Source organism: Lissotriton vulgaris, chromosome 2_1 (assembly GCF_964263255.1).
Source record: "Lissotriton vulgaris chromosome 2_1, aLisVul1.2, whole genome shotgun sequence".
NCBI classification, from domain to species: Eukaryota; Metazoa; Chordata; class Amphibia; order Caudata; family Salamandridae; genus Lissotriton; species Lissotriton vulgaris.
In genome coordinates, this window is record NC_141687.1 from 119,412,628 (window position 1) to 119,437,595 (window position 24,968).

General features: G+C 47.8%; 1 protein-coding gene across 1 annotated transcript in view; it reads right to left on the reverse strand.

Annotated features, from left to right (window-relative positions):
• NLK (nemo like kinase) overlaps nucleotides 1-24,968 on the reverse strand; it is a 933,583-nt gene that overhangs the window by 478,798 nt on the left and 429,817 nt on the right. The window contains exon 4 of the mRNA XM_086954551.1: nucleotides 291-397. Coding sequence (XP_086810677.1) covers nucleotides 291-397 — 107 coding nt within the window. The remainder of the gene's footprint in view (nucleotides 1-290; nucleotides 398-24,968) is intronic.

Genomic DNA, 24,968 nt, shown 5'->3' on the forward strand with positions numbered 1-24,968 from the left:
AATATGTAAAAAGTGTACTCAAAATGTTCACGCGCATAACCAGGAGACATTGTGACAATATAAGAAGCAGAAAGGTAAAGAAAAATAGATGGAGAGAGAGGCTGAGGGAGGACACAGTAAATAGGCATTGTCATATTGCACCAAATGACAAGAAAGCGTTTTTTTGCCAGGAAGTACAGCACAGCATTACCACAGATAAGAAAAATAAATCTAATTATGGCAAAGAGACGGTTCAGCCATTTTCTACATGCATCTTCATACGTAAAAGGGTCATATATGGTAATACCTACCTCTTAAAATCTGGTAGAGAAAAACTTTGACGTGATCAGAGCTGAGAGGTTGAGGGGATACTATAATTTTGTGGAGGTCACTCTGCATCAATTCTGTGACAACGTATCTTAAAATTGTTTGTTAAGGAAAAGGAGGAATTCTGGTAAACATTACAGTAACACCAACATGCAACCGTCATTCTCCATACAGTTTAAAAGCGCAAAATGAGTTTACAACAAAACATGTTACAACAGCACCATCTACAGGAATCGCACAGAATTGAAATTTGTATCTACATACTCTCATTTTAATTAAAAAGCTACGTAATTGAAGAGACTAGTACGGATTGCATGTCAAACAAAAACATTTACTGTGAATGATTCCCGGGGGTGGGGAGCTCCGATCGTTCATGAATTCCGATTTCACACGCGGACATCATCTCTTATTGCCACCTGCTACACTCATGTACGGCTGTTCTCCGTTGCTCGATAACTCGGCACAAGTGCGCCCCTGTCTGAAGAATCCTTCTGCTGCATGTGCGCGTCTGCTGTAGAATTGTCAAGATGATATTTCGTACGCCATGCTTGAAGCACCCTAGTCCCTTTCTTTTTGTGTTAGTGTCACTGTACAGTTTAGTCTTCATGCTTTCGATAATTAAAGAAATGTTGCAAACAAAAAACACATTTGTTGGTTTGAGGAAATGCGTTGCAGATTTTCAACGGTCACAGAATGTCACACAACTTGTTCATCCTGGCTTACGCTTTACTTTTAATACAACAAAACTAGTTCATTTACATGGAAGACATTGTATTATTTCTCTCGTTTTAAAACAGTGGCAAGATGGCTTTCCTACTTAGGGCTGGTCAAACATGTCATAATTTTAAGTCTTAGAGAAAATAAGGCTTTCCTACTTAGGGCTGGTCAAACATGTCCTAATTTTAAGTCTTAGAGAAAATAATTGTATATCATTTCTTGAATACACAGACAAACGTTGGCAAAATCAATAGGTCTGGATTTCTGATACTAATTTGTTATTATATTTTATTTTTATTACTAGAATAAGTCACTGAAAAATAAAAAAAAAAGAAAACATGACACGGCCTAAACGTGGTGGCCACTCGGATGTAATAAAAACTCTACATGTAAGAAATAGGGGTTTTCTCTCAAGTATGTGCTCTCAGAAAAGGTATAGAAACCCTCTTCACATTGAATGGACTTCATAGGAAATTAGGATTCTTATTGACAAAAAGAAAAGAAAAGTTCCTATTGGATTTGAATTACTGCTTCCTGAAAACAGTTTGAACACACAAGGATGACTGCAAAAATAAAAAGAATACAGAATGATAAGAAGGCGGCCCTGGCACAGTAAATTGTTGGTACACTATCTATGTTATTGTTGTGCACTTCATTTAAGTACATGTGCAGAGGTGATCAAGGGTAAGACGTAAGCAATTTTAGGATGCCCTGAAAAATGTGCTAATGGAGAGTCTGGCAAACGGATATCTGTGTCTGATAAAGATTTTGAAAAATAAGACGCCAATACCCTTTTGGGAAAATACATTTTCAGTACTGAAACTCTTTGGTAGATTTCTAGAGTTTAAATAAAGGGATGATGCAGCATGGGAACAAACGTTAAGTGCACCTTATGTTCTTTTTCCGCAAAATCCCCCATAGCCCCCACCCCCTTCTGTGTTTTTGAAAAAGAGCACAGGTTTTAACTTCTTCTGAAGCTACATTAAGTTGAAGAAAATGCCAGGCTGTTGCCCTTTCAATTATCTAATTTGAAGCCACACAATTGACCGACATCGCATGAAAGTGTAAGTATCCACTTTAGAACCACTGCTCGCGGCCTGGCCAAGCGCTGCACAGGCACTCCTGTGCACAGGACTATCTCTCGCCCCCATTGCCCTGTCCATGGAGATGCAGACTTCCTCCCACCCCTAAGAGTCTGGTGGTCCAGGCATCAACCCCTAGGATAAATACCGGTGCGTTCCCTACCACATCCTTGGATAAGGTATCTAAAAGGCTGAATATCTTTGGAAAGAGGATTTTTCTCTTCCACCGGACTGGCACTTCCGTGCCTACTGGGCCATCATTCCTACACTGTGTGAGATACGGTTCTGCAAACTCTGGCTATGGTCTCGGAGGAGGCCCATAGTCTCCCAAGGTTTCGCAGACTGGAGAATGCAGCAAAGTACACAATCAGATGCAGATTGGATACAACCGACTCGCTAGACAGAGCTCTTGCTTCCATAGTGGCGTTCCAACGTCACAGCTGGCTGCGCACAACTGGCTTTTCTGAGGATTTCTAGACATCCCTTATGAACATGCCCTTGGATGGAACTTGCCTTTTTGGCAAAAAAGTGGATTGGCTTCAGAGCGTTTCAAAGAAGACCTCACTGGGTCATTGGGGTTCACCATGGCCCCGGACAGCAGCATTCCGCTCCCCCCCCTCCCCCCCCTTTCCGTGGCTTCAGTAGGGGCTATCAGCCATGTCCTTTCCTCCCCCACAGTCAGTCACTAAGGCCAGGAGGCATCACATTCCTTTCTTGGCTGCAGACGCAGCTCCCACACGACTTGTGGGAACAAAGGCCAGAAGTCGACTCAACCCAATGGGCAGCCCCAGTCTCCCGACAGGAGCTACTTCCAAGCATCTTTAGTTTGCCCTCCTACTATCATGAACACCGATTGGTGTCAGGATTCGACAACACCTGCCCCAATGGCAGGAAATCACTTTGGGCAAATCAGTGCTACAGATTGTCCACTTGGAATAGGCCCTTGCTTTCCAACAGACCTGCAACCTTTGCCACTGTCCAACTATCGGCTGATGGAAGATCACCTATCACGACAAGTAATCACACTTCTGGCCAAAGGAGCAATTGAGAAGGTGCCAGCAGCAGAAGTTGGTTGTGGCTGCTAATCTCTGGTGTTGAAAAAAGATGGAGACTTCTTATCCTAGACCGACACCCTCTCCACTACCTCCTGAAAAAGGAAACATTAAATATGCTCACTTTGGCTCAGGGTCTGTCTGCCCTCGATCCTGGAGAATGAATGGTAGCACTGGACTTGAAGGATGCCTACTGCCGCAGCCTTATCCTGCCGGCCCACAGGCATTACGTGCAGTTCATAGAAGGCCAGGAGCATTATAAGTTCGCTGCGATCTCCTTTGGCCTTATCAGCACCCCTCGAGTATTTACCAAAATGATGGCGGTGGTTGCAGCGCATCTGCAGAGGTCAGTGGTTCCAGCCTTACCTTTTCTCGACAAGTGGCTGTAGAAGACAAAATCGCCCTAGGCAGTTGTCTTCCACCTCCAGACTATGGCGGACCTCCTGCATACTCTGGGGTTCACTATCAACATGCCGAAGACACACCTTACTTCCTCTCAGACACTCCCTTTCATCAGAGCTATTCTGGATAAGTGAAGTTTTGAGCTTATCCTCCAGAACAGCGAGTTCCGGAGATTAGGACTACGATTCCAACGTTTCAGCCCCTATCCTGGAATTTGGTGAGACCAGCTCGGAGGCTGTTCGGTCTCATAGCGTCCTGCATCCTGCTGGCAAAACATGCCTGTTGGAATATGCGGGCTCTGCCGTGGGATCTGAAGTCCCAGTGGGCACAGCATCAGGAGAATCTGTCTGACATGGTCCAGATATTGGAGGGAACCGTAAAATATCTACAGTGCTGGCTCATGAGCACGACTGGGCCAGTGGAAGACCCAAATTACTTCCCCATCCAGAGCTCACAGTGGTGACAGATGTGTCACTTCTGGTAAGGGTGGCCTTCAGGGAGAGGTAGAGATCAAAAGACTCTGGTCTCTGGCACAGTCTCAGCTCCATATCCACATGTTGGAAGTCAGAGCCCTTCGCCTGGAATTGAAAGCCTTTCTTCTTTCCATCATGGGAAGATTAGTTCAGGCATTCACAGACAACTCCACTGTGATGTGGTATTGCAACAAGGAGGCTGGGTGGGGTTGTGGACCATGTATCAAGAGGCCCTGCATCTCTGGACATGACTGGACTTTCAGGGTATTTTCCTGGTAATTCAACATCTGCAGGCTCACTAAACACCATAGCAGACAAACTCAGCTGTCAATGCCACATGGATCACAAATGCCGTCTCCATCCAGAGGTGGTGCAAGGTCTTTTCAGAGATTGTGAGAGCACTTGTGCATGCTGGATATTCAAAGCGGCTCCCGAGTGGAGCACAGGACTCTTGTGCATCTTTCAAGCGATTCCACTCCTGTCCAGAGTTCTCATGTAGATCAAAACCTATCGTACTCAGGTCATCTTAATGGATCCTAATTGGGCAAGGAGAGGCCGATATCCTCTAATCCCCAGAATGAGCATCTGTCCTCTGATCAGCCCAGGCTACCCCTTAGGGAGAAACTCCTATCTTTGCAACAGATCAGGTCCCTGCATCTGAACCTACACACTGTCTGTGTACATGCATGGAGATTAAGCAGCGACAATTGAGGATATCTAACCTCCTTCCCGAAGTATGTGATGTCATTCTGGCAGCCAAGCGTCCTTCCACAAAAATAATTTACGCCAGCTGATGGTACAAATTTGTGACTTGGTGTACTGTCAAATCCGTGCATCCTCTGTCTTCACCTTTGTCTAACGTCCTTTTGTTTGCCTTATCCATAGTCTGGTAAGGCCTTGCCATGGGCACAGTTAACGGGTACTTTTACGCCATTTCAACCTTCTTGTCGCTGCCGGATCAACCCTCCATGTTTAAGTAGTCCACTGTTACTCTTTCCTGAAAGGTTTACACAGGTTTCCCCCTACAACTTTCATCATGCCCATTGGGACCTTAATTTAGTTCTCACCTTTTTAATGTGTTCTTCATTTGACTCCATGCACAAGTGCCCTCAGAGTGCTGATCATCAAAACAGTATTCTTTGTGGTTATAACATCTGCCAGGAGGGTAAGCAAATTAAAGGCACTTTCGGTTCACCCCCGTACACAATCTTTTTTAATACACAAGCTGGTCCTTAGGACCCGTGCCGTCTTCTTACCAAAGGTGGTTACACCTTTTCACTAGGAGTGGACGGAACTTGCAGCGTTACATAAAACTCTATGAGATTTTGTTAACTTCCACCAGCGGATGGAAAATATGCAGCACCGGTAGTGGGAGCCGCACTTAAAATCAGGGCAAACTGCACCATGTGTTGCACAAGAGCGCATGGCCATTCGGGTTGACTTTTCTACCACTTGAGTAAAAACAATCTACTAGATCGGCAGCAAATCTAACAGCCCAATGACAGCGAATGCCTGCATTAGAAAAACGCGCTTTGTGACGCCAAATCTGTCTCGTGCTTGCTAGCTCACATTATCTGGAGTTTCACAAGAGAAAAATTCTGGCACGTGGCAATTAGCAGAATTTGGCCAGAACTCCGCATTAAACAGTAATGTGGAGCAATCAAAATTCCACCAAATCCGCGGGTGGAATGAAACATTCCCCCCAACTCCTACTTTGCACGTCTGGCCGAATATCACACTTCCTACTTTCTTGCCCCCTGCCCCCCACCTCCCTTTCCATCCTACCAAGGAAGAGGAGAGACCCCACCCTCTGGATCCAAAGAGATGTCATTTTACATCAATCGTACCAAAGACTGGCAGGTGGACGATCAACCCTTTGTTGGTTTTATGGGTACAAATAAAGGCAAGGCAGTTTACAAGAGAACCATTTTCAGATAGATAGTCCTCTGTATTAAAATAAGATACGCAATGGCTCAGTATCAGCCCCAGACCTCAAGCCACCAGAGATAAAGCTGCGACCACTGTGCTAGCTAGGGGAGTCCAAGTTTGGGACATATTCCAGGAAGCTATGTGGGCATCACTGCTAAGGTCTGCAAACACTACTGCCTTGACAGTCAGTTCCAGCATGCTGGCCATTTGGCTTATTCTGTCCTACAGGACTTCATAGCGTAACACAGTCCGTACACCCGTCTCCGGTGAAAGACAGCTTTAGTATCTATTCTAAGATAAGGAATCTGTAGCTCGAAGTCTTTATCAGATGAACAAGTTACTAAACTTTGATAACACCTTATCTAGTAGTGACACTATCCAGCTGCAGATTTCTTAATGATCCTCCCATCCTTTACCTTCTGTGAGCTGTATATCGGAAACAACCTTAATAACGAATATCTAACAACGAGTGGGCTTAACAACGAATCCTAAACAACGACCTGTACCTGAACCACGACCTCATTAATACTTCATTTACAACGAATTTTCAGAGGTAAGTGTATTTATAAATACACAAATATGGTAAACGGTTTCAACAGATCATATTAGTATAATTGGTTGAATTAAATAATTCAACAATATCATGTTTACTAAAATATGAACATCTTTTTAAAAGCAAGCACGACAATTAAGTGAGCCATCTGTATTTATTTAAAGTAGGAGGCTAAAAAGTATGTCCATATTCATGACCTTGAGTTTAAAACCCCGACCGAGTGCAAAAACGGAAACTGGACTAATTACAAGCAGAAGTTTCTAGCTGCAAATAAACAGCAGGTGCACAGTAATTTTGGCAAAACTGACATCTAGTGGCTGGATGTAACTTGACACGGCACGGTTAAAATTATACACTCGCTTATTTGGACAGCACGCAATTAACAAATATCAATTTAATGACCAGCGATGACCCAATTTCCAAGATAAGGATTTTCGGAAAGGGGTGACACAATTAGTAATAGTCGTGGCAAAAGCGTCGCTGTGTTTTCTTTGAAAAGGGCTGATTTGAAGCAATACATTGCTTCAGTGCGAGTCCCTGGGCATGAACAGTAGAGGCACTAGATTCTTTATTAAAAATAGTTTTTAATAGAAGTGTTTAATTTAAATAAATTGCATTTTTGGGATTGTGTTTCAAACATCATTGTTGTGAACGTAGTGGTAGATTCAGAGTATATGCCAATAGATTCATGTTCGTGGTTCAGTAAGTCGTGGTTAAGTACACAGTTGTTTGGCTTTGGTCGTTGTTTAGCCTTCGTGGTTTAGGCATTCGTTATATAAAAGGTAGTTGTTTAATCATACATTCCTGTATATCTCACAATAAAGAGATCCTTCAGAACGTCACCATGGCAAGCAGGTCATACTATCTTAGTTTGGTTCCATGCTTTTGGTTGGGAAAAACAGTCAAAAACGGAGGTTAGCGCGCGGGGTTGCACCACACACGTCATTTCCGTCACGGCCAGCGACACTATGCGGCGCCAAATGACACTACACAGAACCGTACTACTCCATGTGGAGCGGATCAACGCCACAATGACGCCACCACCTACCAGTAAACAAGAGGATTATTAAAAAATTTCCGGATCCAGTTTGACGCCTTGGGAATATTTTGAAGGTAAGTATTCTGAGGCTACATAGAGTATCTACCAGATAAGACATTAGCAAAGGTAAATAACTTGTTCATTAATGGCGCCGGCGCCCACAACAATTCTTTTAAAAAAGGAAACAAATACTTGTTTTTTTTCTTAAAGAGGGTTAACTATTGTGGTGAAGATGAGTGTGAACCACAAACACTAAGTATATTTGATACACTGACTTATAGAATTAGCACTGTTTATTTTTTTTATGTCACTTGTTGTATAATTACAATTAGTTTCAGCGTTGAACAAGTTACTCATCTTTGGTAAACGATATATCTGTAAGAAACATTAGTTAGTGATAGATTCCTTACCTTAGAATTACCCCCAGGAGTCAGACTGGATCCGGAAAGTTTTCGACAGCAGTACCCCTACGTGGCAGAAGGTGGTGTCGTGCGGCTCAGCGACCGTCGTTGGCGTCGTGGTGGCCGAGATGACGTTGCAGCAGCTACTAAGACGACGCCCTCGCGTTCTGACGTCAATTCTGTACACTACTTTCTGCGCCAGGAACGCAGAGCCAAGCAAGATTCTGACCACTGGTGCATTGAAACTTAGGCCCTGAAAGGGATGGCCTTTACCCTAAAAACAGTTTGCAGGACGGGGAGAATGGGTGAGGCGGTAAGGAATCTATCACTAACTAATGTGTTATAGAGTTATATCGTTACTGAAGGGAAGTAACTTGTTCATCTGAAAGAAACAAGTTAGTGATAGATTCTATGTCAGGACCGGAGGCTTCAGATTATGCTATATCTTCCTTCGCTTTATTAACATAAAGTCTCCACAGCAGCTTAGGAAAAGATATATAATAATAACCAAAAATGCTTTAAACATAAAGCATTGACGGAATGTTCAACAAATCAAACAACAACTCCCAAGAGTCTCTTTGTATAACGATAGTCCATAGTCCTTCCACTCTGTCCATCACCACTATAAATCCGGACTTCTCATCTTCTTCCTCCTCTTTCTTCGCTGCTCCCGCAGCCAGATAAGTGCTTTTCATGTTTTTTTCCCTTTTTCGATATTGCTGATTGTATTGTGTACGATCGTTGGGGGACTCACTGCATGGTTTATTCCCTTACAGAGTCCCCGGTCGCGGGAACGTTCTTCGTTCCTACGCGACCTTTTTCTTCCCCACTTGTGTGCGGTGCGTGAGTAGACCGCCAGGGGGCGGCCTGTCGTCTCGCCGACCCCTCGGCGCGCCTCCGCAGTGCTAGGAGCCGCGCCGTGGAGTCTGCTTGCGCAGGAGCCAGCCCTCGCGTACCCCTCTGACACCTGGTGCTGTACTTTCCTGCTTCTGACGCCCCGTTGGGGTCTGTATTGCGGCTCTGACTGCGTGATCCGCCTTCGGGTGTCCTTTGTGCACCTCTTGATTCAAAGTGTGGCTTAGCGCGCTTGAGGGGTGCGAAGACCCGGTCCCGGCGAGGAGGGTCTGCGCGCTTGGGGGTTGGTGCAGCCCACCTGCCACGTCAGTTGGCCAGAAAACGTGATCGCAGCCGGTTGGCCTGCCCATATCCGAGTTTTATCTTGACTGCCACCCTACAGGGTGCCCCAGATTTGCCCTTGGTTCAAGGATGGAAGGGGAATACGAGGAGGAACCTTACCCCTATCTGCAGGACGACGAATTCTACCAGGCGGTGGACAATTCGATTTACCGCTGCGTGACGGAGGTGGTAGGCCCCATGGAAGACCGCCTTTCCGCCCGCATCGTGGAGGAATGCGCGAAGCTGGCATCGGCGCATGTGCCCCCGATCCCCGATCTCCCGGGGACGTCCGGCGGGTTGCCACCCGCCCCGAAGAGGCCTTGTAAGGAGGGGCCGTCATCGGAGGCCCAAGGTGTGGACAGGGGCGCGTTTGAGCGTCTTCGAGACGCCTTCCTGGCAAAGGCAACGGCGGTGCCCCCTGCGCCCTTGGTAGACCCTAGCGCTTCGGAGGACGTGGCTACGGCCCCCGCCTCTCCAGTTTACGACTCTCCGGACACCGACGACGACGGGGAGTCGACCAGATCTTGGCTTCCGGCACCCTCTGCCACCGTCATTTCCCCGGAGGTGCTTTCGAATTGGGCCCAGAGGGTGATAGTGTTCTTGGGCAACGCCAACTGTGCCCTGTCGACGGAGAGGCGGCGTTCGCTCCTGATCAAATTGGACCCAAAATTGGGGGACCTGGCCTCGTCGGAGGCGGGTGCTGTGGCCCAGGGGGGCCTCTTCGGCGAACCCTTCATCAGGGAGCTGGGCAAATTCGTGAACACGTTCACGTCGCTGGATAAGGCCCAGTCCAGCATTAAGAGGGTGTTTCACCAGCGTTTCTCCGGAGGGGCCGGTCGCGGTAGGGGCCGCGCGATCGGCCGTGGCCAGCAGACCAACAATAAAGGACAAGGCTCCGGAAGAGGTCAATACCAGACCTCTGCCAACTATACCAACTTCTACCCCACCAGAGGGCAACGCTTCGGCGGCAGAGGGTTCAGGAAGAACTCCGGACAGGGAAATGCCCCCGGTAAGTGTCCTTTGTTTGGATCAAGTTCCTATTGGGGGGCGGCTGGCAAGCTTTTACGGGGAGTGGGAATTGCTCACTGCCGACGCTTGGGTCTTGCAAACTGTACGAGGGTTCCACATAGAATTTTACGACCAGCCCACGCAAGCGAGGCCCCCGCGCCCAATGGTCTTTTCGGAGTCCGACGCGCAGTTGATAGACGGGGAGGTCTCGGACTTGCTGCGCAAGGGGGCCATCCGCCTATCAACGCGCCACCCACACGGGTTCCTCAGCAACGTCTTTTTAGTGGACAAGACGGAGGGGGGCAAGCGACCTGTGATCAATCTCAAGGAATTCAATGGGTGGTTGGTCTATCGACATTTCAAAATGGAGGGTATCCACCTCCTTCGAGACGTACTCCTGCCTCGGGATTGGATGGTGAGACTGGATCTCAAGGACGCCTACTTGGTCGTCCCCATCCACCCCCCTCATCGTCGTTTCCTACAATTCCTGTGGGACGGCAAGGTGTTCGAGTTCACCGCGCTGCCGTTCGGTCTTTCATCGGCCCCGTGGTGCTTCACGAAGGTTCTCCACCCGGTAGTGGAGTTTCTCAGAAGTCAAGGGGTCCGTATGTTAGTATACTTGGACGACATCCTCCTCATGGGGCAGTGCCCGGAGGTGTTGGCGGGCCAGCTGCGACAAGCTGTCGGTCTGCTCCAAAGACTGGGGTTTGTGGTCAACGGCTCCAAGTCGGTTTTGGTTCCCACTCAGAAGATCACCTTTTTAGGTTTCGTGGTGGACTCGGTGCAGGCGGTCTTGAGCCTGCCGGGTCGGAAGGTCACAAAGATACGACACCTGCTTCGGCAGACGATCGCGAGGGATCGTACGTCCCTGCGACATATCGCCAAGGTGGTGGGTCTTCTCTCGTCCTCCATCCAGGCGATTTTCCCAGGCCCACTGCACTACAGGGCTCTCCAACGTCTGAAGGCGCAACATCTGCGCCGTGGGATGAGTTACGATCAGTGGGTCCCCCTCACGGACGAAGTGAAGGAGGAAATGTCATGGTGGCTGTCTCACATGGAGGCATGGAATGGTCGGGCGATCTTCGGTTCAGCTCCGGACCTGATCATAGAGTCCGACGCCAGCAGGTCGGGCTGGGGCGCCCAGTGCGGGGATTTTTCCACCGGCGGCGCCTGGTCTTCAGAAGAACAACGATTGCATATCAATTGTTTGGAGCTCCTGGCGGGCTCCTTCGCAGTTCGTTGTTGGACCAAGGATTCGGTCAAGGCCTGTGTCCTGCTACGGATGGACAATATTTCGGCGGTTCGTTATGTGAACCATCTAGGAGGCCCTCGTTCCCGCGCATTGGCGGACCTGGTGAAGGACTTCTGGGATTATTGCCTGTCTCGTCACATTGCGGTGACGGCGGAGTATCTGCCGGGTCAATCCAACCAGGTGGCGGATTGGCACTCCAGACATCTCAGGGACGCCAGCCAGTGGAAACTGGATCCGGAGGTCTTCCGGTGGCTGCAGGCTCTCTGGGGTCCATTTTCGGTGGATCTCTTTGCGTCCCGTCTCGACCACCAGCTGCCGCGTTTTTTCAGCTGGAGGCCGGACCCTCTAGCGGAGGCCACGGACGCCTTTCTGCAGGATTGGAGTCGGGAACAGCCGTTTGCGTTTCCCCCGTTCTCCATGATCATGCGTGCGGCGGCACAAATACGCCGCCAGGGAGCAGAGCTGGTGTTGGTTACGCCACTCTGGAGGTCTCAAGTGTGGTTTCCGGTTCTTCTGGAACTTTCTTGGGATTTTCCAATCCTACTCCCCCTGTTTCCTCTGCTCCTGACAAATCCGGATCAGGAACCTCATCCCCTCGTCACGCAGAACTCTCTCCGCCTCGTGGCGTGAAGGCTCTCAGGAGACGCTGGACGCTCCCAGGCCTTTCGGGGTCGGCTGAGCACTTGCTCTCCAAAGCATGGGCCGATAGTACGACGAAGCGTTACAGATCCGCTTGGCTTAAGTGGATGCGTTGGTGTTTACGAAGGGGTTTGGATCCCTTGGTCGCAGGCCTCGTTCCCGTGCTGAATTTCCTGGCGCATTTAGCCGACAAGGGCTTGGCATATAGAACGATCAATGCTATCCGATCGGCGATTTCGGCAGGCCACGACAACATCGATGGCCATCCAGTAGGGGAACACCCTTTTGTTTGTCGGCTTCTGCGGGCTATCCGCCTCACGTTGCCTCCTGAACCCAGGTACTCCGTCCTTTGGGACGTCAATTTGGTTCTGAATTTGTTCTTGTCCTGGCCGGCCAATTCCTATCTGTCTCTTAAGGAGCTGTCGGCGAAGTTGGCCATGTTGTTATGTTTGGTTTCTTGTAGACGCGTCTCTGATGTGCGCGCGCTGGATGTCTCTGCACGCATTTTTTCCCCGGATGGGGTTACTTTTACCGTGGGCCGACGCACTAAAACGTCGTCGCGGTCCATTTCATATCCAGCTTTTCTTGACACTCCTAAGTTGTGTGTTGTGCAATGCCTCAAAGCATATGAGGACCTGACCTTGGAGTTACGCCCTCCGGGCGAGCGTCAGTTGTTGATTGCCCTGCGGAAGCCACACAAAGCTGTCTCCTCGCCCACTATTGCTCGGTGGGTGAGGTGGGTCATGCTAGACGCGGGCATCAATACTTCTCTCTTTGGAGCACACTCCGCCACGGGGGCCATGGCCTCTAAGGCATTCTCGGTGGGTGCTCGTTTGGAGGACCTGATGCGAGCGGCAGATTGGTCCTCGGATTCCACCTTTAAGAGGTTTTATTTTAAGCCGGTGGTGGATTTGGCCCAGTTGGTGGTAAGTAAGCTTTGAACTAGCATAATCTGAAGCCTCCGGTCCTGACATAGAATCGAAATTTGCCTAGCTTACGTAACGGTAAGTTTCAATTCTATTAAGGACACGGAGGCGAGGATTATCCCACCCAGGCTACAGTGGTGTCTCTTCCCACCCGTATGGCAGTAAGTAAAGCGTTTTTCTTTACGTTGTCGGTACTGTAACAGTCACTGAATGCTCCTCGCCTTGTTGTCACATTCCTGGACCACCTCGCTGATGCTGTTTCTTTTTCGACAGGCAACGAGGGTGCTAAACAGGACCAATGAGGCTTAAGCGTGATCTGCGCGAAGAAAGAGGAGGAAGAAGATGAGAAGTCGCGATTTATAGTGGTGATGGACAGAGTGGAAGGACTATGGACTATCGTTATACAAAGAGACTCTTGGGAGTTGTTGTTTGATTTGTTGAACATTCCGTCAATGCTTTATGTTTAAAGCTTTTTTGGTTATTATTATATATCTTTTCCTAAGCTGCTGTGGAGACTTTATGTTAATAAAGCGAAGGAAGATATAGCATAATCCTCGCCTCCGTGTCCTTAATAGAATTGAAACTTACCGTTACGTAAGCTAGGCAAATTTCGATTCCTTACCTTACAATAGATACCCCAGCAATACTAACTCTGGTGGTGATTCTGCGAACCAAGATCACACCAGGAAGTCCCGGAGAACAGAACGGTCAAAGACGCCGTCTCTCCGGACTTGGCTGTCCGGGCAATAGTGCTTAGTAAAAGTGTGCAGCGAGGCCCATGTAGCTGCCTGATAGATGTCTTATAAGGGGACACACGCCACAATGCCATAGTGGGAGCCGTCGCCCTGGTGGAATGGGCACGCAGCCCCACCGGAGGCTCCTTTTTCGCCAGAGAATAACAGGCTTTAATATACAAGACGGCCCATCGGGAGATAGTCCGCTTGTATACGGCCCAACCTTCCTTGGCGCCCACGTAGCCAACAAAGAGCCCCTCGAATCTTCTTTCAGAGCATCACGGTTGTTCTTAGGTAGGTATTTTATGGGACCTTATTTTCCATGTTTATGCAAATTAGGGACCTGGGCCTTGCCCTTCCCCCCTTTTATTTCCATATTATTGATTCGGGGTATTATTCTTAGCCCTTTTACTTTTTCCTCTTTCCTTCCCAGCTCCCTCTTTTACTTTATTAGTCCAGCATATTTGAGGCACTTGGCGTTACCAGTGCTCCTCCGAGATTGGTCGTGAGGGTAAGTATACTTTTGCCCCTGCGGGTCGGAAGCCTTACCGGACCAACTATATTGTTAAGTGCCCTGCTTAAATGCATGACCGGGCTCCAGTCTTTAGTCATACCCGAATTGGTTTAGTCTGGTACTTTTGCTGAGACAACACTCTAAGAAGTTTGTGTATCTTTTGTTTGTTGTTTGTTTGTATTAGGCACTGTCCTCTGGATCTCAGAAAGCGACCTCTATATTGAACAAGCGGCGTGTACTGCCCTATAACTTCTGGTAGGCTATATTGTGAAGTGGGTGTTGGGTAGTATTGGTAGAGCTATCTTACACCTTGATTCTGCCCTTTTTCTTCTCTTTGGTGGTGATATGTGTCTGTAAGGGTGTCTTTATAAGACTGTTCCTTAATTTTTCTGGATTTTCAGTGTTTTTACTCATCTTATTCACACTCATTTCTTCTTCTTCCATGCACCTGTTTGTCCAAATCCCTTTTATTTCGGTAGTTGGTGGTAGTTTCTTCAGCAGCATTTTTATGATTTTTATTAGTATTATGTTTAATATCCCTTCTTATTGTCCCCACATACAGTATTTATATTTGCTATCAGCCTCGAGATATAGCCCTTGTGACATTGGTATCTTGTCCTAAAAAGATTGAGTCATTGATAATTCAAGAAATCCACGACTTAGAAGAAATGTATATGGTTTTCCTTGCACCCTGACGAAGGAACTGTGGATATTCGTTCTTTCCGAAACGCGCGTCGGCGCCCTTTTTTGCTTGTATCATTCTTGTTCTTGTTTTTCCTTTGTCATTTTTTGGTCTTGTTAATACTGTATTGCTCTTGTGTTTTGGTGTATGACGTTGTGGTTGACTGAGAGGATATTTGGATGTATGAGTTTGGTTGGGGGCTATATGATATGCATGCTTTGATTGAATTGCATTGTATATATGTATATGGAATGTTTTCTATGAAATTATCATTACTGATGGACTTCAAACAATAAAAGTATATGTTTTTCGAATATCGGTTTCTGTGTGGGACAATGATGATATGTGAAAATGAATGGATACATTACCTACAGTTATTTAATGCACTAGGAGAGGTTTTTGTGTTTTTTGAATGCTTTCCCTGCCTCCTCTTCCTAGTATAATTTATCTCAGGGACCCTCTCTTGTTATTGACTATGCCAAAAAAGAGCTGGTCATCCACCCGGAACTGTTGTGTGCGATTCAGGTAAAAGGAGAGCGCACAATTTGGGTCCAGATGGTGGAGCCTTTCTACCTCTATGGAAAGATGCGGAGGCAGAAAGAAGGTGGGCAAAGTGATGGTATGCCCGATGTGAAAGGCAGTGACAACCTTTGGCAGAAAGGATGAACGTGCTCTGAGCACAACCTTGTCCGGATAGACAGACAGAAAAGGAGGTTTGCAATAAAGAGCCTGGAGCTCACTCATTCTTCTAGCAAAGGTAATGGCAACCAGGAAAGCAGCCTTCAAAGTTAAAAGATGAAGAGGACAGTTGTGAAGAGGCTCAAAGGGAGCGCACATTAAATATGTGATAACCAGGTTCAAGTCCCACTGTGGCCTTACAAAGGTAATAGGAGAGAAAAGGGGAGTAATGCCTTTGAGGAATCTATTTACAACAGGGTACTTGAAAAGAGAGGGCTTATCAGGAAGCCTACGAAAGGATGAAATAGTAGAAAGGAAGCCCTTGATAGGGTCCAGAGCAGAACCCTGCTGGGCCAAAGAAAGAAGGAACAGAAGGACCTCTGAAAGAGGGGCAGAAAGGGGATCCACAGCCTCTGCTGTGCACCATGCCACAAACTTGTTCCACAAGCAAGCGTATACCAACTTAGTGGAGGGACGCCTAGCTGCCAGAATAACATCACAGACTTCAGGAGGCAAGTCGAAAGGAATCAACTGCCGCTGCTTAATCTCCACGAAATGAGTTGGAGACTGGATAGGTTCGGGTAGAGGACCGTCCCCTCCTGCTGCGACAGAAGATACACCCAAAGAGGCAGTCGGATCGGGGGTTCGCTGGTCATACTGAGTAGCTCGGGATTCCAAACTCTTCTAGCCCAGTCCGGAGCCACAAGAAAAACTTGGGCCCGGTCGCACCTGATTTTCTTTAGCACTCTGGGCAGAAGTGGTGTAGGCGGAAAGGCGTACAACAGACCGTAACTCCACTCGTGATGAAAAGCGCCGCCTAGCGAGTGCCGCCTTGAAAATTCCAATGCTAACAAAGGCTCTCCCCACTTTTGAAAGAGAGCTTGCGCCACCTCCGAGTGTAGATGCCATTCATGATCTATCATGCTCCTGCGGCTGAGTTCGTCCGCCCTGACACTCAATGAACCTGCCAGGTGTTTTATACCACAAGGGAAATGCCCTGATGTTCCAGCCATGTCCAGACGCGCAGAGCCTCTTGACATAGGGTCCACCACCCCAACCCGCCCTGTGTGTTGTAGTACTAGATGGCGGTGGTGTTGTCTGTGAACACCTGCACTACTCTTCCCTTGACAGAGAAAGTCGGATCGCCCAAAGCTCCAAAAGGTTGATATGGAGCCTTGGCTCCGCCGGAGACCAGAGGCCTCTGATCTCCGCCTCTCCAATGTGGCCGTCTCATCCCAGGAGGGATGCATCCGTCACCACTGTGTGCTCCGATTGGGGAAGGGAGAGGGATCTGCCATTGACCCAATGCCGGTTCATGAGCCACCACTGCAATTGCTGTTCAGTGCCCTCCAAGAACTGGATGTAATCGGACAGGTTCCCCTGATGGTGTGCCCAATGGAACTTCAGAGCCTGCATATGGCATCTGGCATGATCGACTCGCAGGATGCAGGAGGCCATGAGGCTCAGCAGCCTCATGGTCATCTTAATTTAATTTAATTGTGGGTTTATATAGCGCTAGGAATCGACTCCCGGAGGAGTATATCCGCGCTTCGACCGCTGGGGAACCCGTCCTGGCTCACCCTGAGAGATGGTCCCTAATGGGTATCCCTAAGGTGCGACCAAGCATCCACAGCGGTCTGGGGGGGCCGTTGTGAAGATGAGGCAAGCTAATGCCCAGAGTTGCCGAGTGTGGTCCCTGACTGGAGTAGGCACCGAGGCGAGAATTATCGAGCCCGCTGACCATGGTCCACGGCCGAAACTCAGGCTAGAGGCTGAAAGATTAGAATCAGAGCCTGAATATCGTGTTCAGGAGGGTATACCCTAAAGTGTGTTGTATCCACAACCGCTCAGATGAAGAGGAGCTTCTGTTAAGGGAATCGGGTGAGACTACAGCACATTGATAGAAAACCCCAGCAAATGCAGGAGGTTGGCCGTAGTCTGGAGGTGGGAGATGACTGTCTGGGGCGAGCCCGCCTTCAACAGCCAGTCGACGAGATGGGGGCAGGCTGGAACCCCTGATTTGCGCAGATGAGCTGCGACCACCACCATCACTTTCATGCACACCTGAGGGGTGCTGGTAAGGCCAAAAGGAGAACAGTAAATTTAAAGTGCTTGTGGCCTACCGTAAACTGCAGGTAACGCCGGTGGCCAGGCAGGACGGGAATGTAGAAATATGCGTCCTGCAGGTCCAACGCTACCATCACGTCTCCAGGGTCGAGGGCAGACAAAATCCTGAGCCAGAGTTAACATCTTGAATTTCTGCTTCCGGAGGAAGCAATTGCCATCCCTAAGGTCCAAGATAGGACTGTCATATTAGGTGCCGATTTTTTCTATAGGCGAATGCTGTGCCCCGAATACATAGTGCTCCATGGGTCTCCCCTTGGAGTAACGCACTTCCGGGGACGGAGCAGGCGGGACTTCCAGTGTGAATACTACATTAGGGAATGGCGGCGCCGTCGAGCAGTGGACGCCCACAGAGGGCGCGCCGCGGGTGCGCCAAAGGCGAGCCTGTCCGCGCCAGGCCGGGTCCCGAGGCGAGGATCCCTAGTCCCCCTTTGTTATACTCAAGACAGACTTTACTCTGCTGGAAATCCATAGCCTATCCGCTACCCAATAGAGTGAAATCTAAACTCGTGCAGGAGGGGCTACTGAGACACCATGCGATTCTTACAAACTTAACAAGAGCCCCACCACCGGCTACTCCTCCAAAGCAGGTGAGAGGTCAAGGGTGTAGGTTTTCTTTACTCAATACCCGCTCATTGCAGAGGCACTGTCTTGAGGTATTTTCCCTTTTGCACGAGGATAACTTGGACCTTCTCTGTATTACTGAATTCTGGCTTAATGGATCATCCATGCCAGATCTGGTGGCAGCTTTGACCCCTAGCTTTACCACTATTTATGCCAATCGATTTGATAACACTAGGGGGGTGGCGTTGCCTTCCTTTTCAGGGACACCCTAAAAACTGAAACCCTCTGTTCGGAATGCATTGAAGGCGCGGATGTACTGGGGGTGATGTTCTGCTCTCCCACAGACTGCGTGGTATTCCTTTCAGTATATCGTCCACCTAGCACAACAATTAGGTTCATGGAACCCTTTCTGAAATTGGTTCAAGATCTCCGCACCCGCTATGAAGGTTTGGTGGTGCTCGGGGACTTCAATTTTCATTGGGAAATTACCCCGAAGGACGGCCAGACTACACATTTTGAGGAGGTTTTGGTATCTCTTGGACTTACTCAGTTGGTGAGGGAGCCTATGCATGAGAAGGGCCACACTTTGGATCTGGTTTGGTCATCTTTCCCACTTGCAGCCCCTTTAGTGGTCTCCCCATGTTCCTGGTCGGACCACTTTCTAATTGAAGGCCAATATCCTCTCCTCACAAGACAACCGAAAGCTAAACCAGACTGGAAAATGCTGCGCAGCTGGAATAAGGTCAAGGCTTCTGATCTGACAACTATCTTATCACAGTCTGATTATCCCTCGGCTAGGATGGACGACTTGGAAACTGAAAGTGTCTCCCTGTTATCTATACTGAAGGAGGCCATTGAGGTAGTAGCTCCAGCCCATAAAATCAGACTGATGGACAAGGGCAAGGGAGCACTATGGTTTAATAATGCCCTTAGGGAACAAAAACAAGTCCTCCGTCAATGCGAAAGAGCTTGGCGTAAGTCCCGTATGCCCAGTGCACGTGCTGCTTACATACTGCAGTTCGCCGCATACAAAAAAGCCATCCGCCAGAGAAAGGACGAATTTTATGAGGCAACAATCTCGGAGGCTGTTGACCCGCAGAAAGAAGTATTTAAAGTCTTAAAAGATCTGCGGGTGGTTAAGGGGCCAAGTCTGACCTTTAATCAGAAGGACTGTCAAGATTTTCAAGCCTTTTTCATGGATAAGATAAAGGACCTAATTACAGAAATTACTCTTACCCCAAATTTTCCATGTTCTATTGAGCCCCCCCTACGCTCCCTAGGCTGACAATGGACCTTCTGATTCAACTACCCGCCCTTACCAAGGAATCCCTGGTCACTATAATGGGTCGGGTGAAATCAGGTTCTCCAGCGGACCCCTGCCCTCCTAAAATCTTCAAGCTGGGATGGTCTGGGATGGAGGATAAAGTCCTCACCCTTCTGAACCGCTCCTTGAAGACGGGATGTGTCCCTTCTAATTTTACGGAAGCACGGGTGGTTCCGCTTCTAAAGAACCAAGGCGCTGACCCAAAAGTCCTGAAGAACTTTAGGCCAATCTCCCAACTGCCTTTCTTTGCCAAAATCTTGAAGCAACATGTTCTACATTCTCTCACCCACTTTCTTGAAAGCAATCACCTGCTCGAGCCCAATCAGGATGGCTTTAGAGCTCATCACAGCACAGAATTAGTTATGCTTTCCGTGCTGGATGACCTGAGACTTAGGACTGACAAAAAAACTCCTGGTGCCCTGGTCCTTCTGGACTTATCCGCTGCGTTTGATACCGTTAATCACAACCAACTATTATCGCGGATTAAGGACCAAGGGATACAGGGCACGGTCCTGGCCTGGTTGACTTCCTTTCTCAGAGATCGCTCACAGCGAGTTCAACTAGCGGATCTAGTGTCCGAACCAGCCAAGTTGACGTGTGGTGTGCCCCAGGGTTCAGCCTTCTCACCCCTGCTCTTTAATATCTATTTGCAGCGGTTGATAGCAGCACTGAACTTGATGGACTGCAGAGTCTAAAATTATGTCGACGATACACAAATCCTGATCAAGATTGAGCATTCATCTACAGCTCACTTGAGAATGCAAGACATTCTCAAGTTTACCATCAACTGGATGTCGGATAATTTTTTTGAAAATGAACCCGGAGAAAACTGAAGTCCTGGCAGTCACAACAGCTGCAAGTCCGTGGAGTGATCTGTTCTGGCCGGTGGAATTGGGACCTTTTCCGGAACCAGCAGTGGCAGTAAAAAGCCTGGGCATCAGAATTGATGCCCTGCTGTCCATGACTCATCAGGCGTCTGCAGTGGTGGGCACATGTGTTAGTTTACTGCGCCAGCTCCGGAAACTATCCTCTCTGTTGACATTTTCCACACTTAGGCTGGCGGTTTCTGCCCTGATTCTAGCACATCTGGACTACGGGAATTCGTTATATTATGGCCTACCTAAAAACCTCTTGGCTAGGCTACAGGTTGTAATGAACGACAACGCCAGACTTATTTTCAACAAACCTAGGCGAACTCGGGCCACGCCCCTACTACAGGATCTATATTGGTTGCCAATTGCCCAGAGAGCGAAATTTAAGAGCCTGTGCATTGCACATAAGGCCATTCATGGCTCACCCCCAGCTATATTAAGGACCGACTTATTAACTATATGCCACGTAGGGCCTTGCGGTCCGTTGAGGCATGTAACCTGGTATGCCCCCGGTTTAACCTCGCGTCTAAGGGTGGCAGACCTTTCTCCAGTACTGTCCCCCTGGCGTGGAACCGCCTTTCAGCTAGACTCCGGAAAGAAAACAATCTTCTTCCTTTTAGGAAGAATCTGAAAACTCTGCTTTTCCTGGAGGCATGGGGGCCTCTTTGATCGGGTGGCTCTGTGTTCTCGCTGGTGTTGTGTGTCCGCTGATAGCGCTAGGATACCCCTGGGTGATAACGCGCTTTACAAACTCATAATAACATAACATAACATAATAACTGTGACGAGGAAGACTAACTTGGAGTAATGAAGATTACAGGTAAGTAACAGAATCAATAATCAAAAGGAAGGTGGTGCTGCAGGTGAGAAAAAAAAGCTAGAGAAGGAGCAATGCACGCCAATTGTATTCTGACAGTTTCTTGACTTGCTTTAAATCCATGCAAGAAAGTTCGAAGGATAAAACATGGCTGCCTCATGAAAACACCACTAAAGTGCAAAGTATCAGAGCTACACACAATAAATAATTTAGAGAGCAATTACCAGTACAGAATACTAACAACCTACATTTAAAATTAAATTGGTAGTTATGGCAATTTAAGTAAGAGTCATTATTTAAATCACATATCTTTTACTATGCACATTTTCCATAATTTGCACATTTCTTTAATAACCAGGCCATCTTATTTCCACCTGTACAGAAAAAGGAAAAAACTGCAAAATACAAATGAGTAGTAAACCACATTATTCTACTTTTTACGCACAGACTATTTAATTTACTCAACATGATGATGTTCACACTCGTGGAGGGAAGGACATAACAAATCATGGCCAGCATAGCCAAAATTAACTTGCTACTTTAATTTCCCTTTTTTATTTAGCTCAATAATCCAATTAGGATTAAAGGTTAAAGGCACTAAGAACGACTGTGGACTCCAAGTATAGTAAGGAAATAATTTAAGTATCTATCTTCATGTGTCCAACCGCATTTCATGGAGAAACAAAAGTCACTAGAGCCACAGGATCTACAAACGATGAAAAAGTTACTTATTTACAATCCTACCAATTCAATAATACCATTTTATGAGTTCATTAACATAATTGCTCAGTCTGTGAACAGCATCTCAAAATGCATTTTGAAGACAGAATTTCAACATTTCAAAAAACGGTGTGAATGTGTAAATTCTGCCACAGCCACTTTAAGGATTATAGAATGCCAGCTTTCCCAAGGTTTACAGCACAGCCAGTTATGCCAGCTCATTTTTAATGTTACGGTTAGGACACAGTAAGAACATATCAAATGAAAAGTCAAAAGTAGTCATTAATATGGTCCTCTCCTCTCCTCCCCCACTGTCAGATGATGCCCCATGCCAACTCAGGTTGAAGCTGCCATTCAGGACCCGCCAGGCACCATCAGTTGAGCTTGTCTACCTTAGTGTTCAAGGATCCCACCAGGTGATTCACGATCAGGGGTATACAACAACTTTCCAAGCAACTACAGAGGGCTGAGCCTCCTTGTACCAGACCACACTTTGCCCTCCTTCATACCGTGGTGGTGTCTACGAGAACCTGTACTAGTCTCCCCTGATGAACAGCAGGATGTTCTACTGCGCAAGACTAATGATTCACAACTCCAAAAGATTGATATTGAGCTGGGCTTCTGCTGTAAACCAGAGTCCTCTGGTCTTTAACGGTCTCAGGTGACCTCCCCAATCCAGCAATGATAGCCTTCCACTGGTCCATCTGCCATCCAACAGCCACCAATGCAGATAGCATGTAGTCACCTCTGAAACCTGGATGATGTCTGAGAGGTTGCCTTAGTGCTGGGTCCACTGGGTCTTAAGATCCTACTGCAAAGCCTGCATAAGCCATCTGGCATAGTCGTTAAGCAGGATGCAGGAGATTAACAAGCCAGGAAACCTCAGAGCTGCTCTCACTGAGATCCAGAACCAAGGTCGAAACATCTGAATCATAGGCCAATTGGCCACGATGCATATCAACAGGGGTAAGGCCCTAAACCACACTTTGTCCATGACAGCGCCTATAAAAGGAAGCCTTTGAGCTGCTGCTGGGTGTGACTTTGGCTCATCAACAGTTAGTTGTTAAGGTAGGGAATAACTGATATCCCTAACCTCCGAAGATAGGTGACAACCATCTGCATCACTTTCCTTAACACCCAATGGGCACTAGTAAAGAGGAAGGGGAGCATGACCAACTGAAAATGCTACTTGCCTACCGTGAACTAAAGGTAACGTCTGTGGACCAGCAGGACAGGTATATGGAAAATCTTTCAGGGCCAAGACTACCATCCAGGGCAGACAGACCTTGGGCCAGCATGATCATTTTGAATTTGTCCTTTGGCCGGAAGGCATGCAGATGACAAAGATATAAAGAGGTTGAAGCCCTCAATCATTTGACACAAGGAAATAGCAAGAGTAACAACCGACACACTTTCAGGCTCCCTCTCAGTGGCTCCTTTGGAGAATACAGCTTGCACTACTTGCATTAGAACGAACAGAAATACAGCCCTGGTGTGGAAGGACCCAGAAACGGTATGACATAGCTAAGATGAACTCTTTGGAGGACCCATCTGCACATGATGGGTTTGTGCCACGAGTGGCAAGCTAAAGAGAATTGGAAGTTGTTGCTGTAGCGGTGGGGGACTGGTAACTTGCACTATGCCTGCAAGACCACGTCCAAGGCCACTAAAGCCATGAATTGACTGCAGAGGGGGCTGGAGAGACTGGTACTTCCTGTACGCAAACCTGCTGGCAATGCACCAGAATTTCCTAAACTAGTGAGAAAATTGTCTGGTAGGTTCAGAAAACGCAAAGGGCATGCTGTGACCCTACTCTCCCTAAATCATTGCAAGGAAGAATACGTTTTTCACTGAATAGACGTGAGCCATTAAAAGCCTGATCCATAAGGGAGGCCTATATGAATCTGTAGTTCACACCACACTCATGCCAATTGCTCTCCCCAGACAATCAGTAGTATCAAGGTCATCACAAATAATGTATTTAGCCACATCCTGACCATTTTGAATAGTTCAAGCCAAGGAGGTCCCAAGTTCTTCAGGGACCTCCGGCAAGGTCTTACTGGCAATCTCCGAGAGGATGTGCATATGCTGGCCTGATAAACAGCATTGAATGACTAATGTAAGATAGGCCGGAGAGAACATTTGTTTAATGAACACACCAATCTTCTTCGATCCACCCCCCTGATGGGGCTGTCGCAGGGAATGTATTTTGGTTTACCTTCTTGTTGGAAGCCTAGTCCATCAGAATCTCTGGAGTGGATCGCTGTGTAAGTGAAACAGGATCACCAGCATCCGGCCCCCTGCCTGCTCACCTGCAAGCGAGGACAGGGTTTGGACAACGTACCCACCAAGGTGTCAGTAAGGGGTTCTGTGAATAGAAGCAATGGCTCAGATGAGGCAGGACTTCTGTAAGGACGTTAGTCTTGACTTCAACTTCAGGCAGTTGTAGGTCCAGGACTGCAGCCACGTGTCGACTTACCACAAAGGAGGCCCTGGAGATGAAACCAACCCCATTGGCCTGCTGTAAGTTCATGTAGGGGCAATGCTCATCATAGTGAAGGTTGGGTAAACCATCACCATCATCGTCATTTCTGGACAATAGCAAACTCCACCCTGCGCATGAAGACAAAAAGACAAAGGAGCTTCCTAGGAGGGCCCATCTGCGTTAGTGGAAACATAGGATCCGGCTCCAGTAGTAAGACGTCCTGGTTGGCTGTAGTGGATTCAGAGCGTGACCACTGACTACGTCAAGTGGACACCAGTTGGGGGTCAGACATCGGAGCTGTTACCGGATTTTCCTCTGGTGCCAGCAGCATCTTTAATGAAGGAGGGACCAATGTGGGTTTTGGAGCCAGGTTGGTAGTCTGCACCAGAGTCTGTGCTAAACTCCAAACAGGTCCAAGGGGTACAAACAAAGCAAAGAATGGCGCCTCTGAGGGTAATCATTCTGAGGGCCCCTGTGGTTCTCTGGGGCCTGAGGGCGC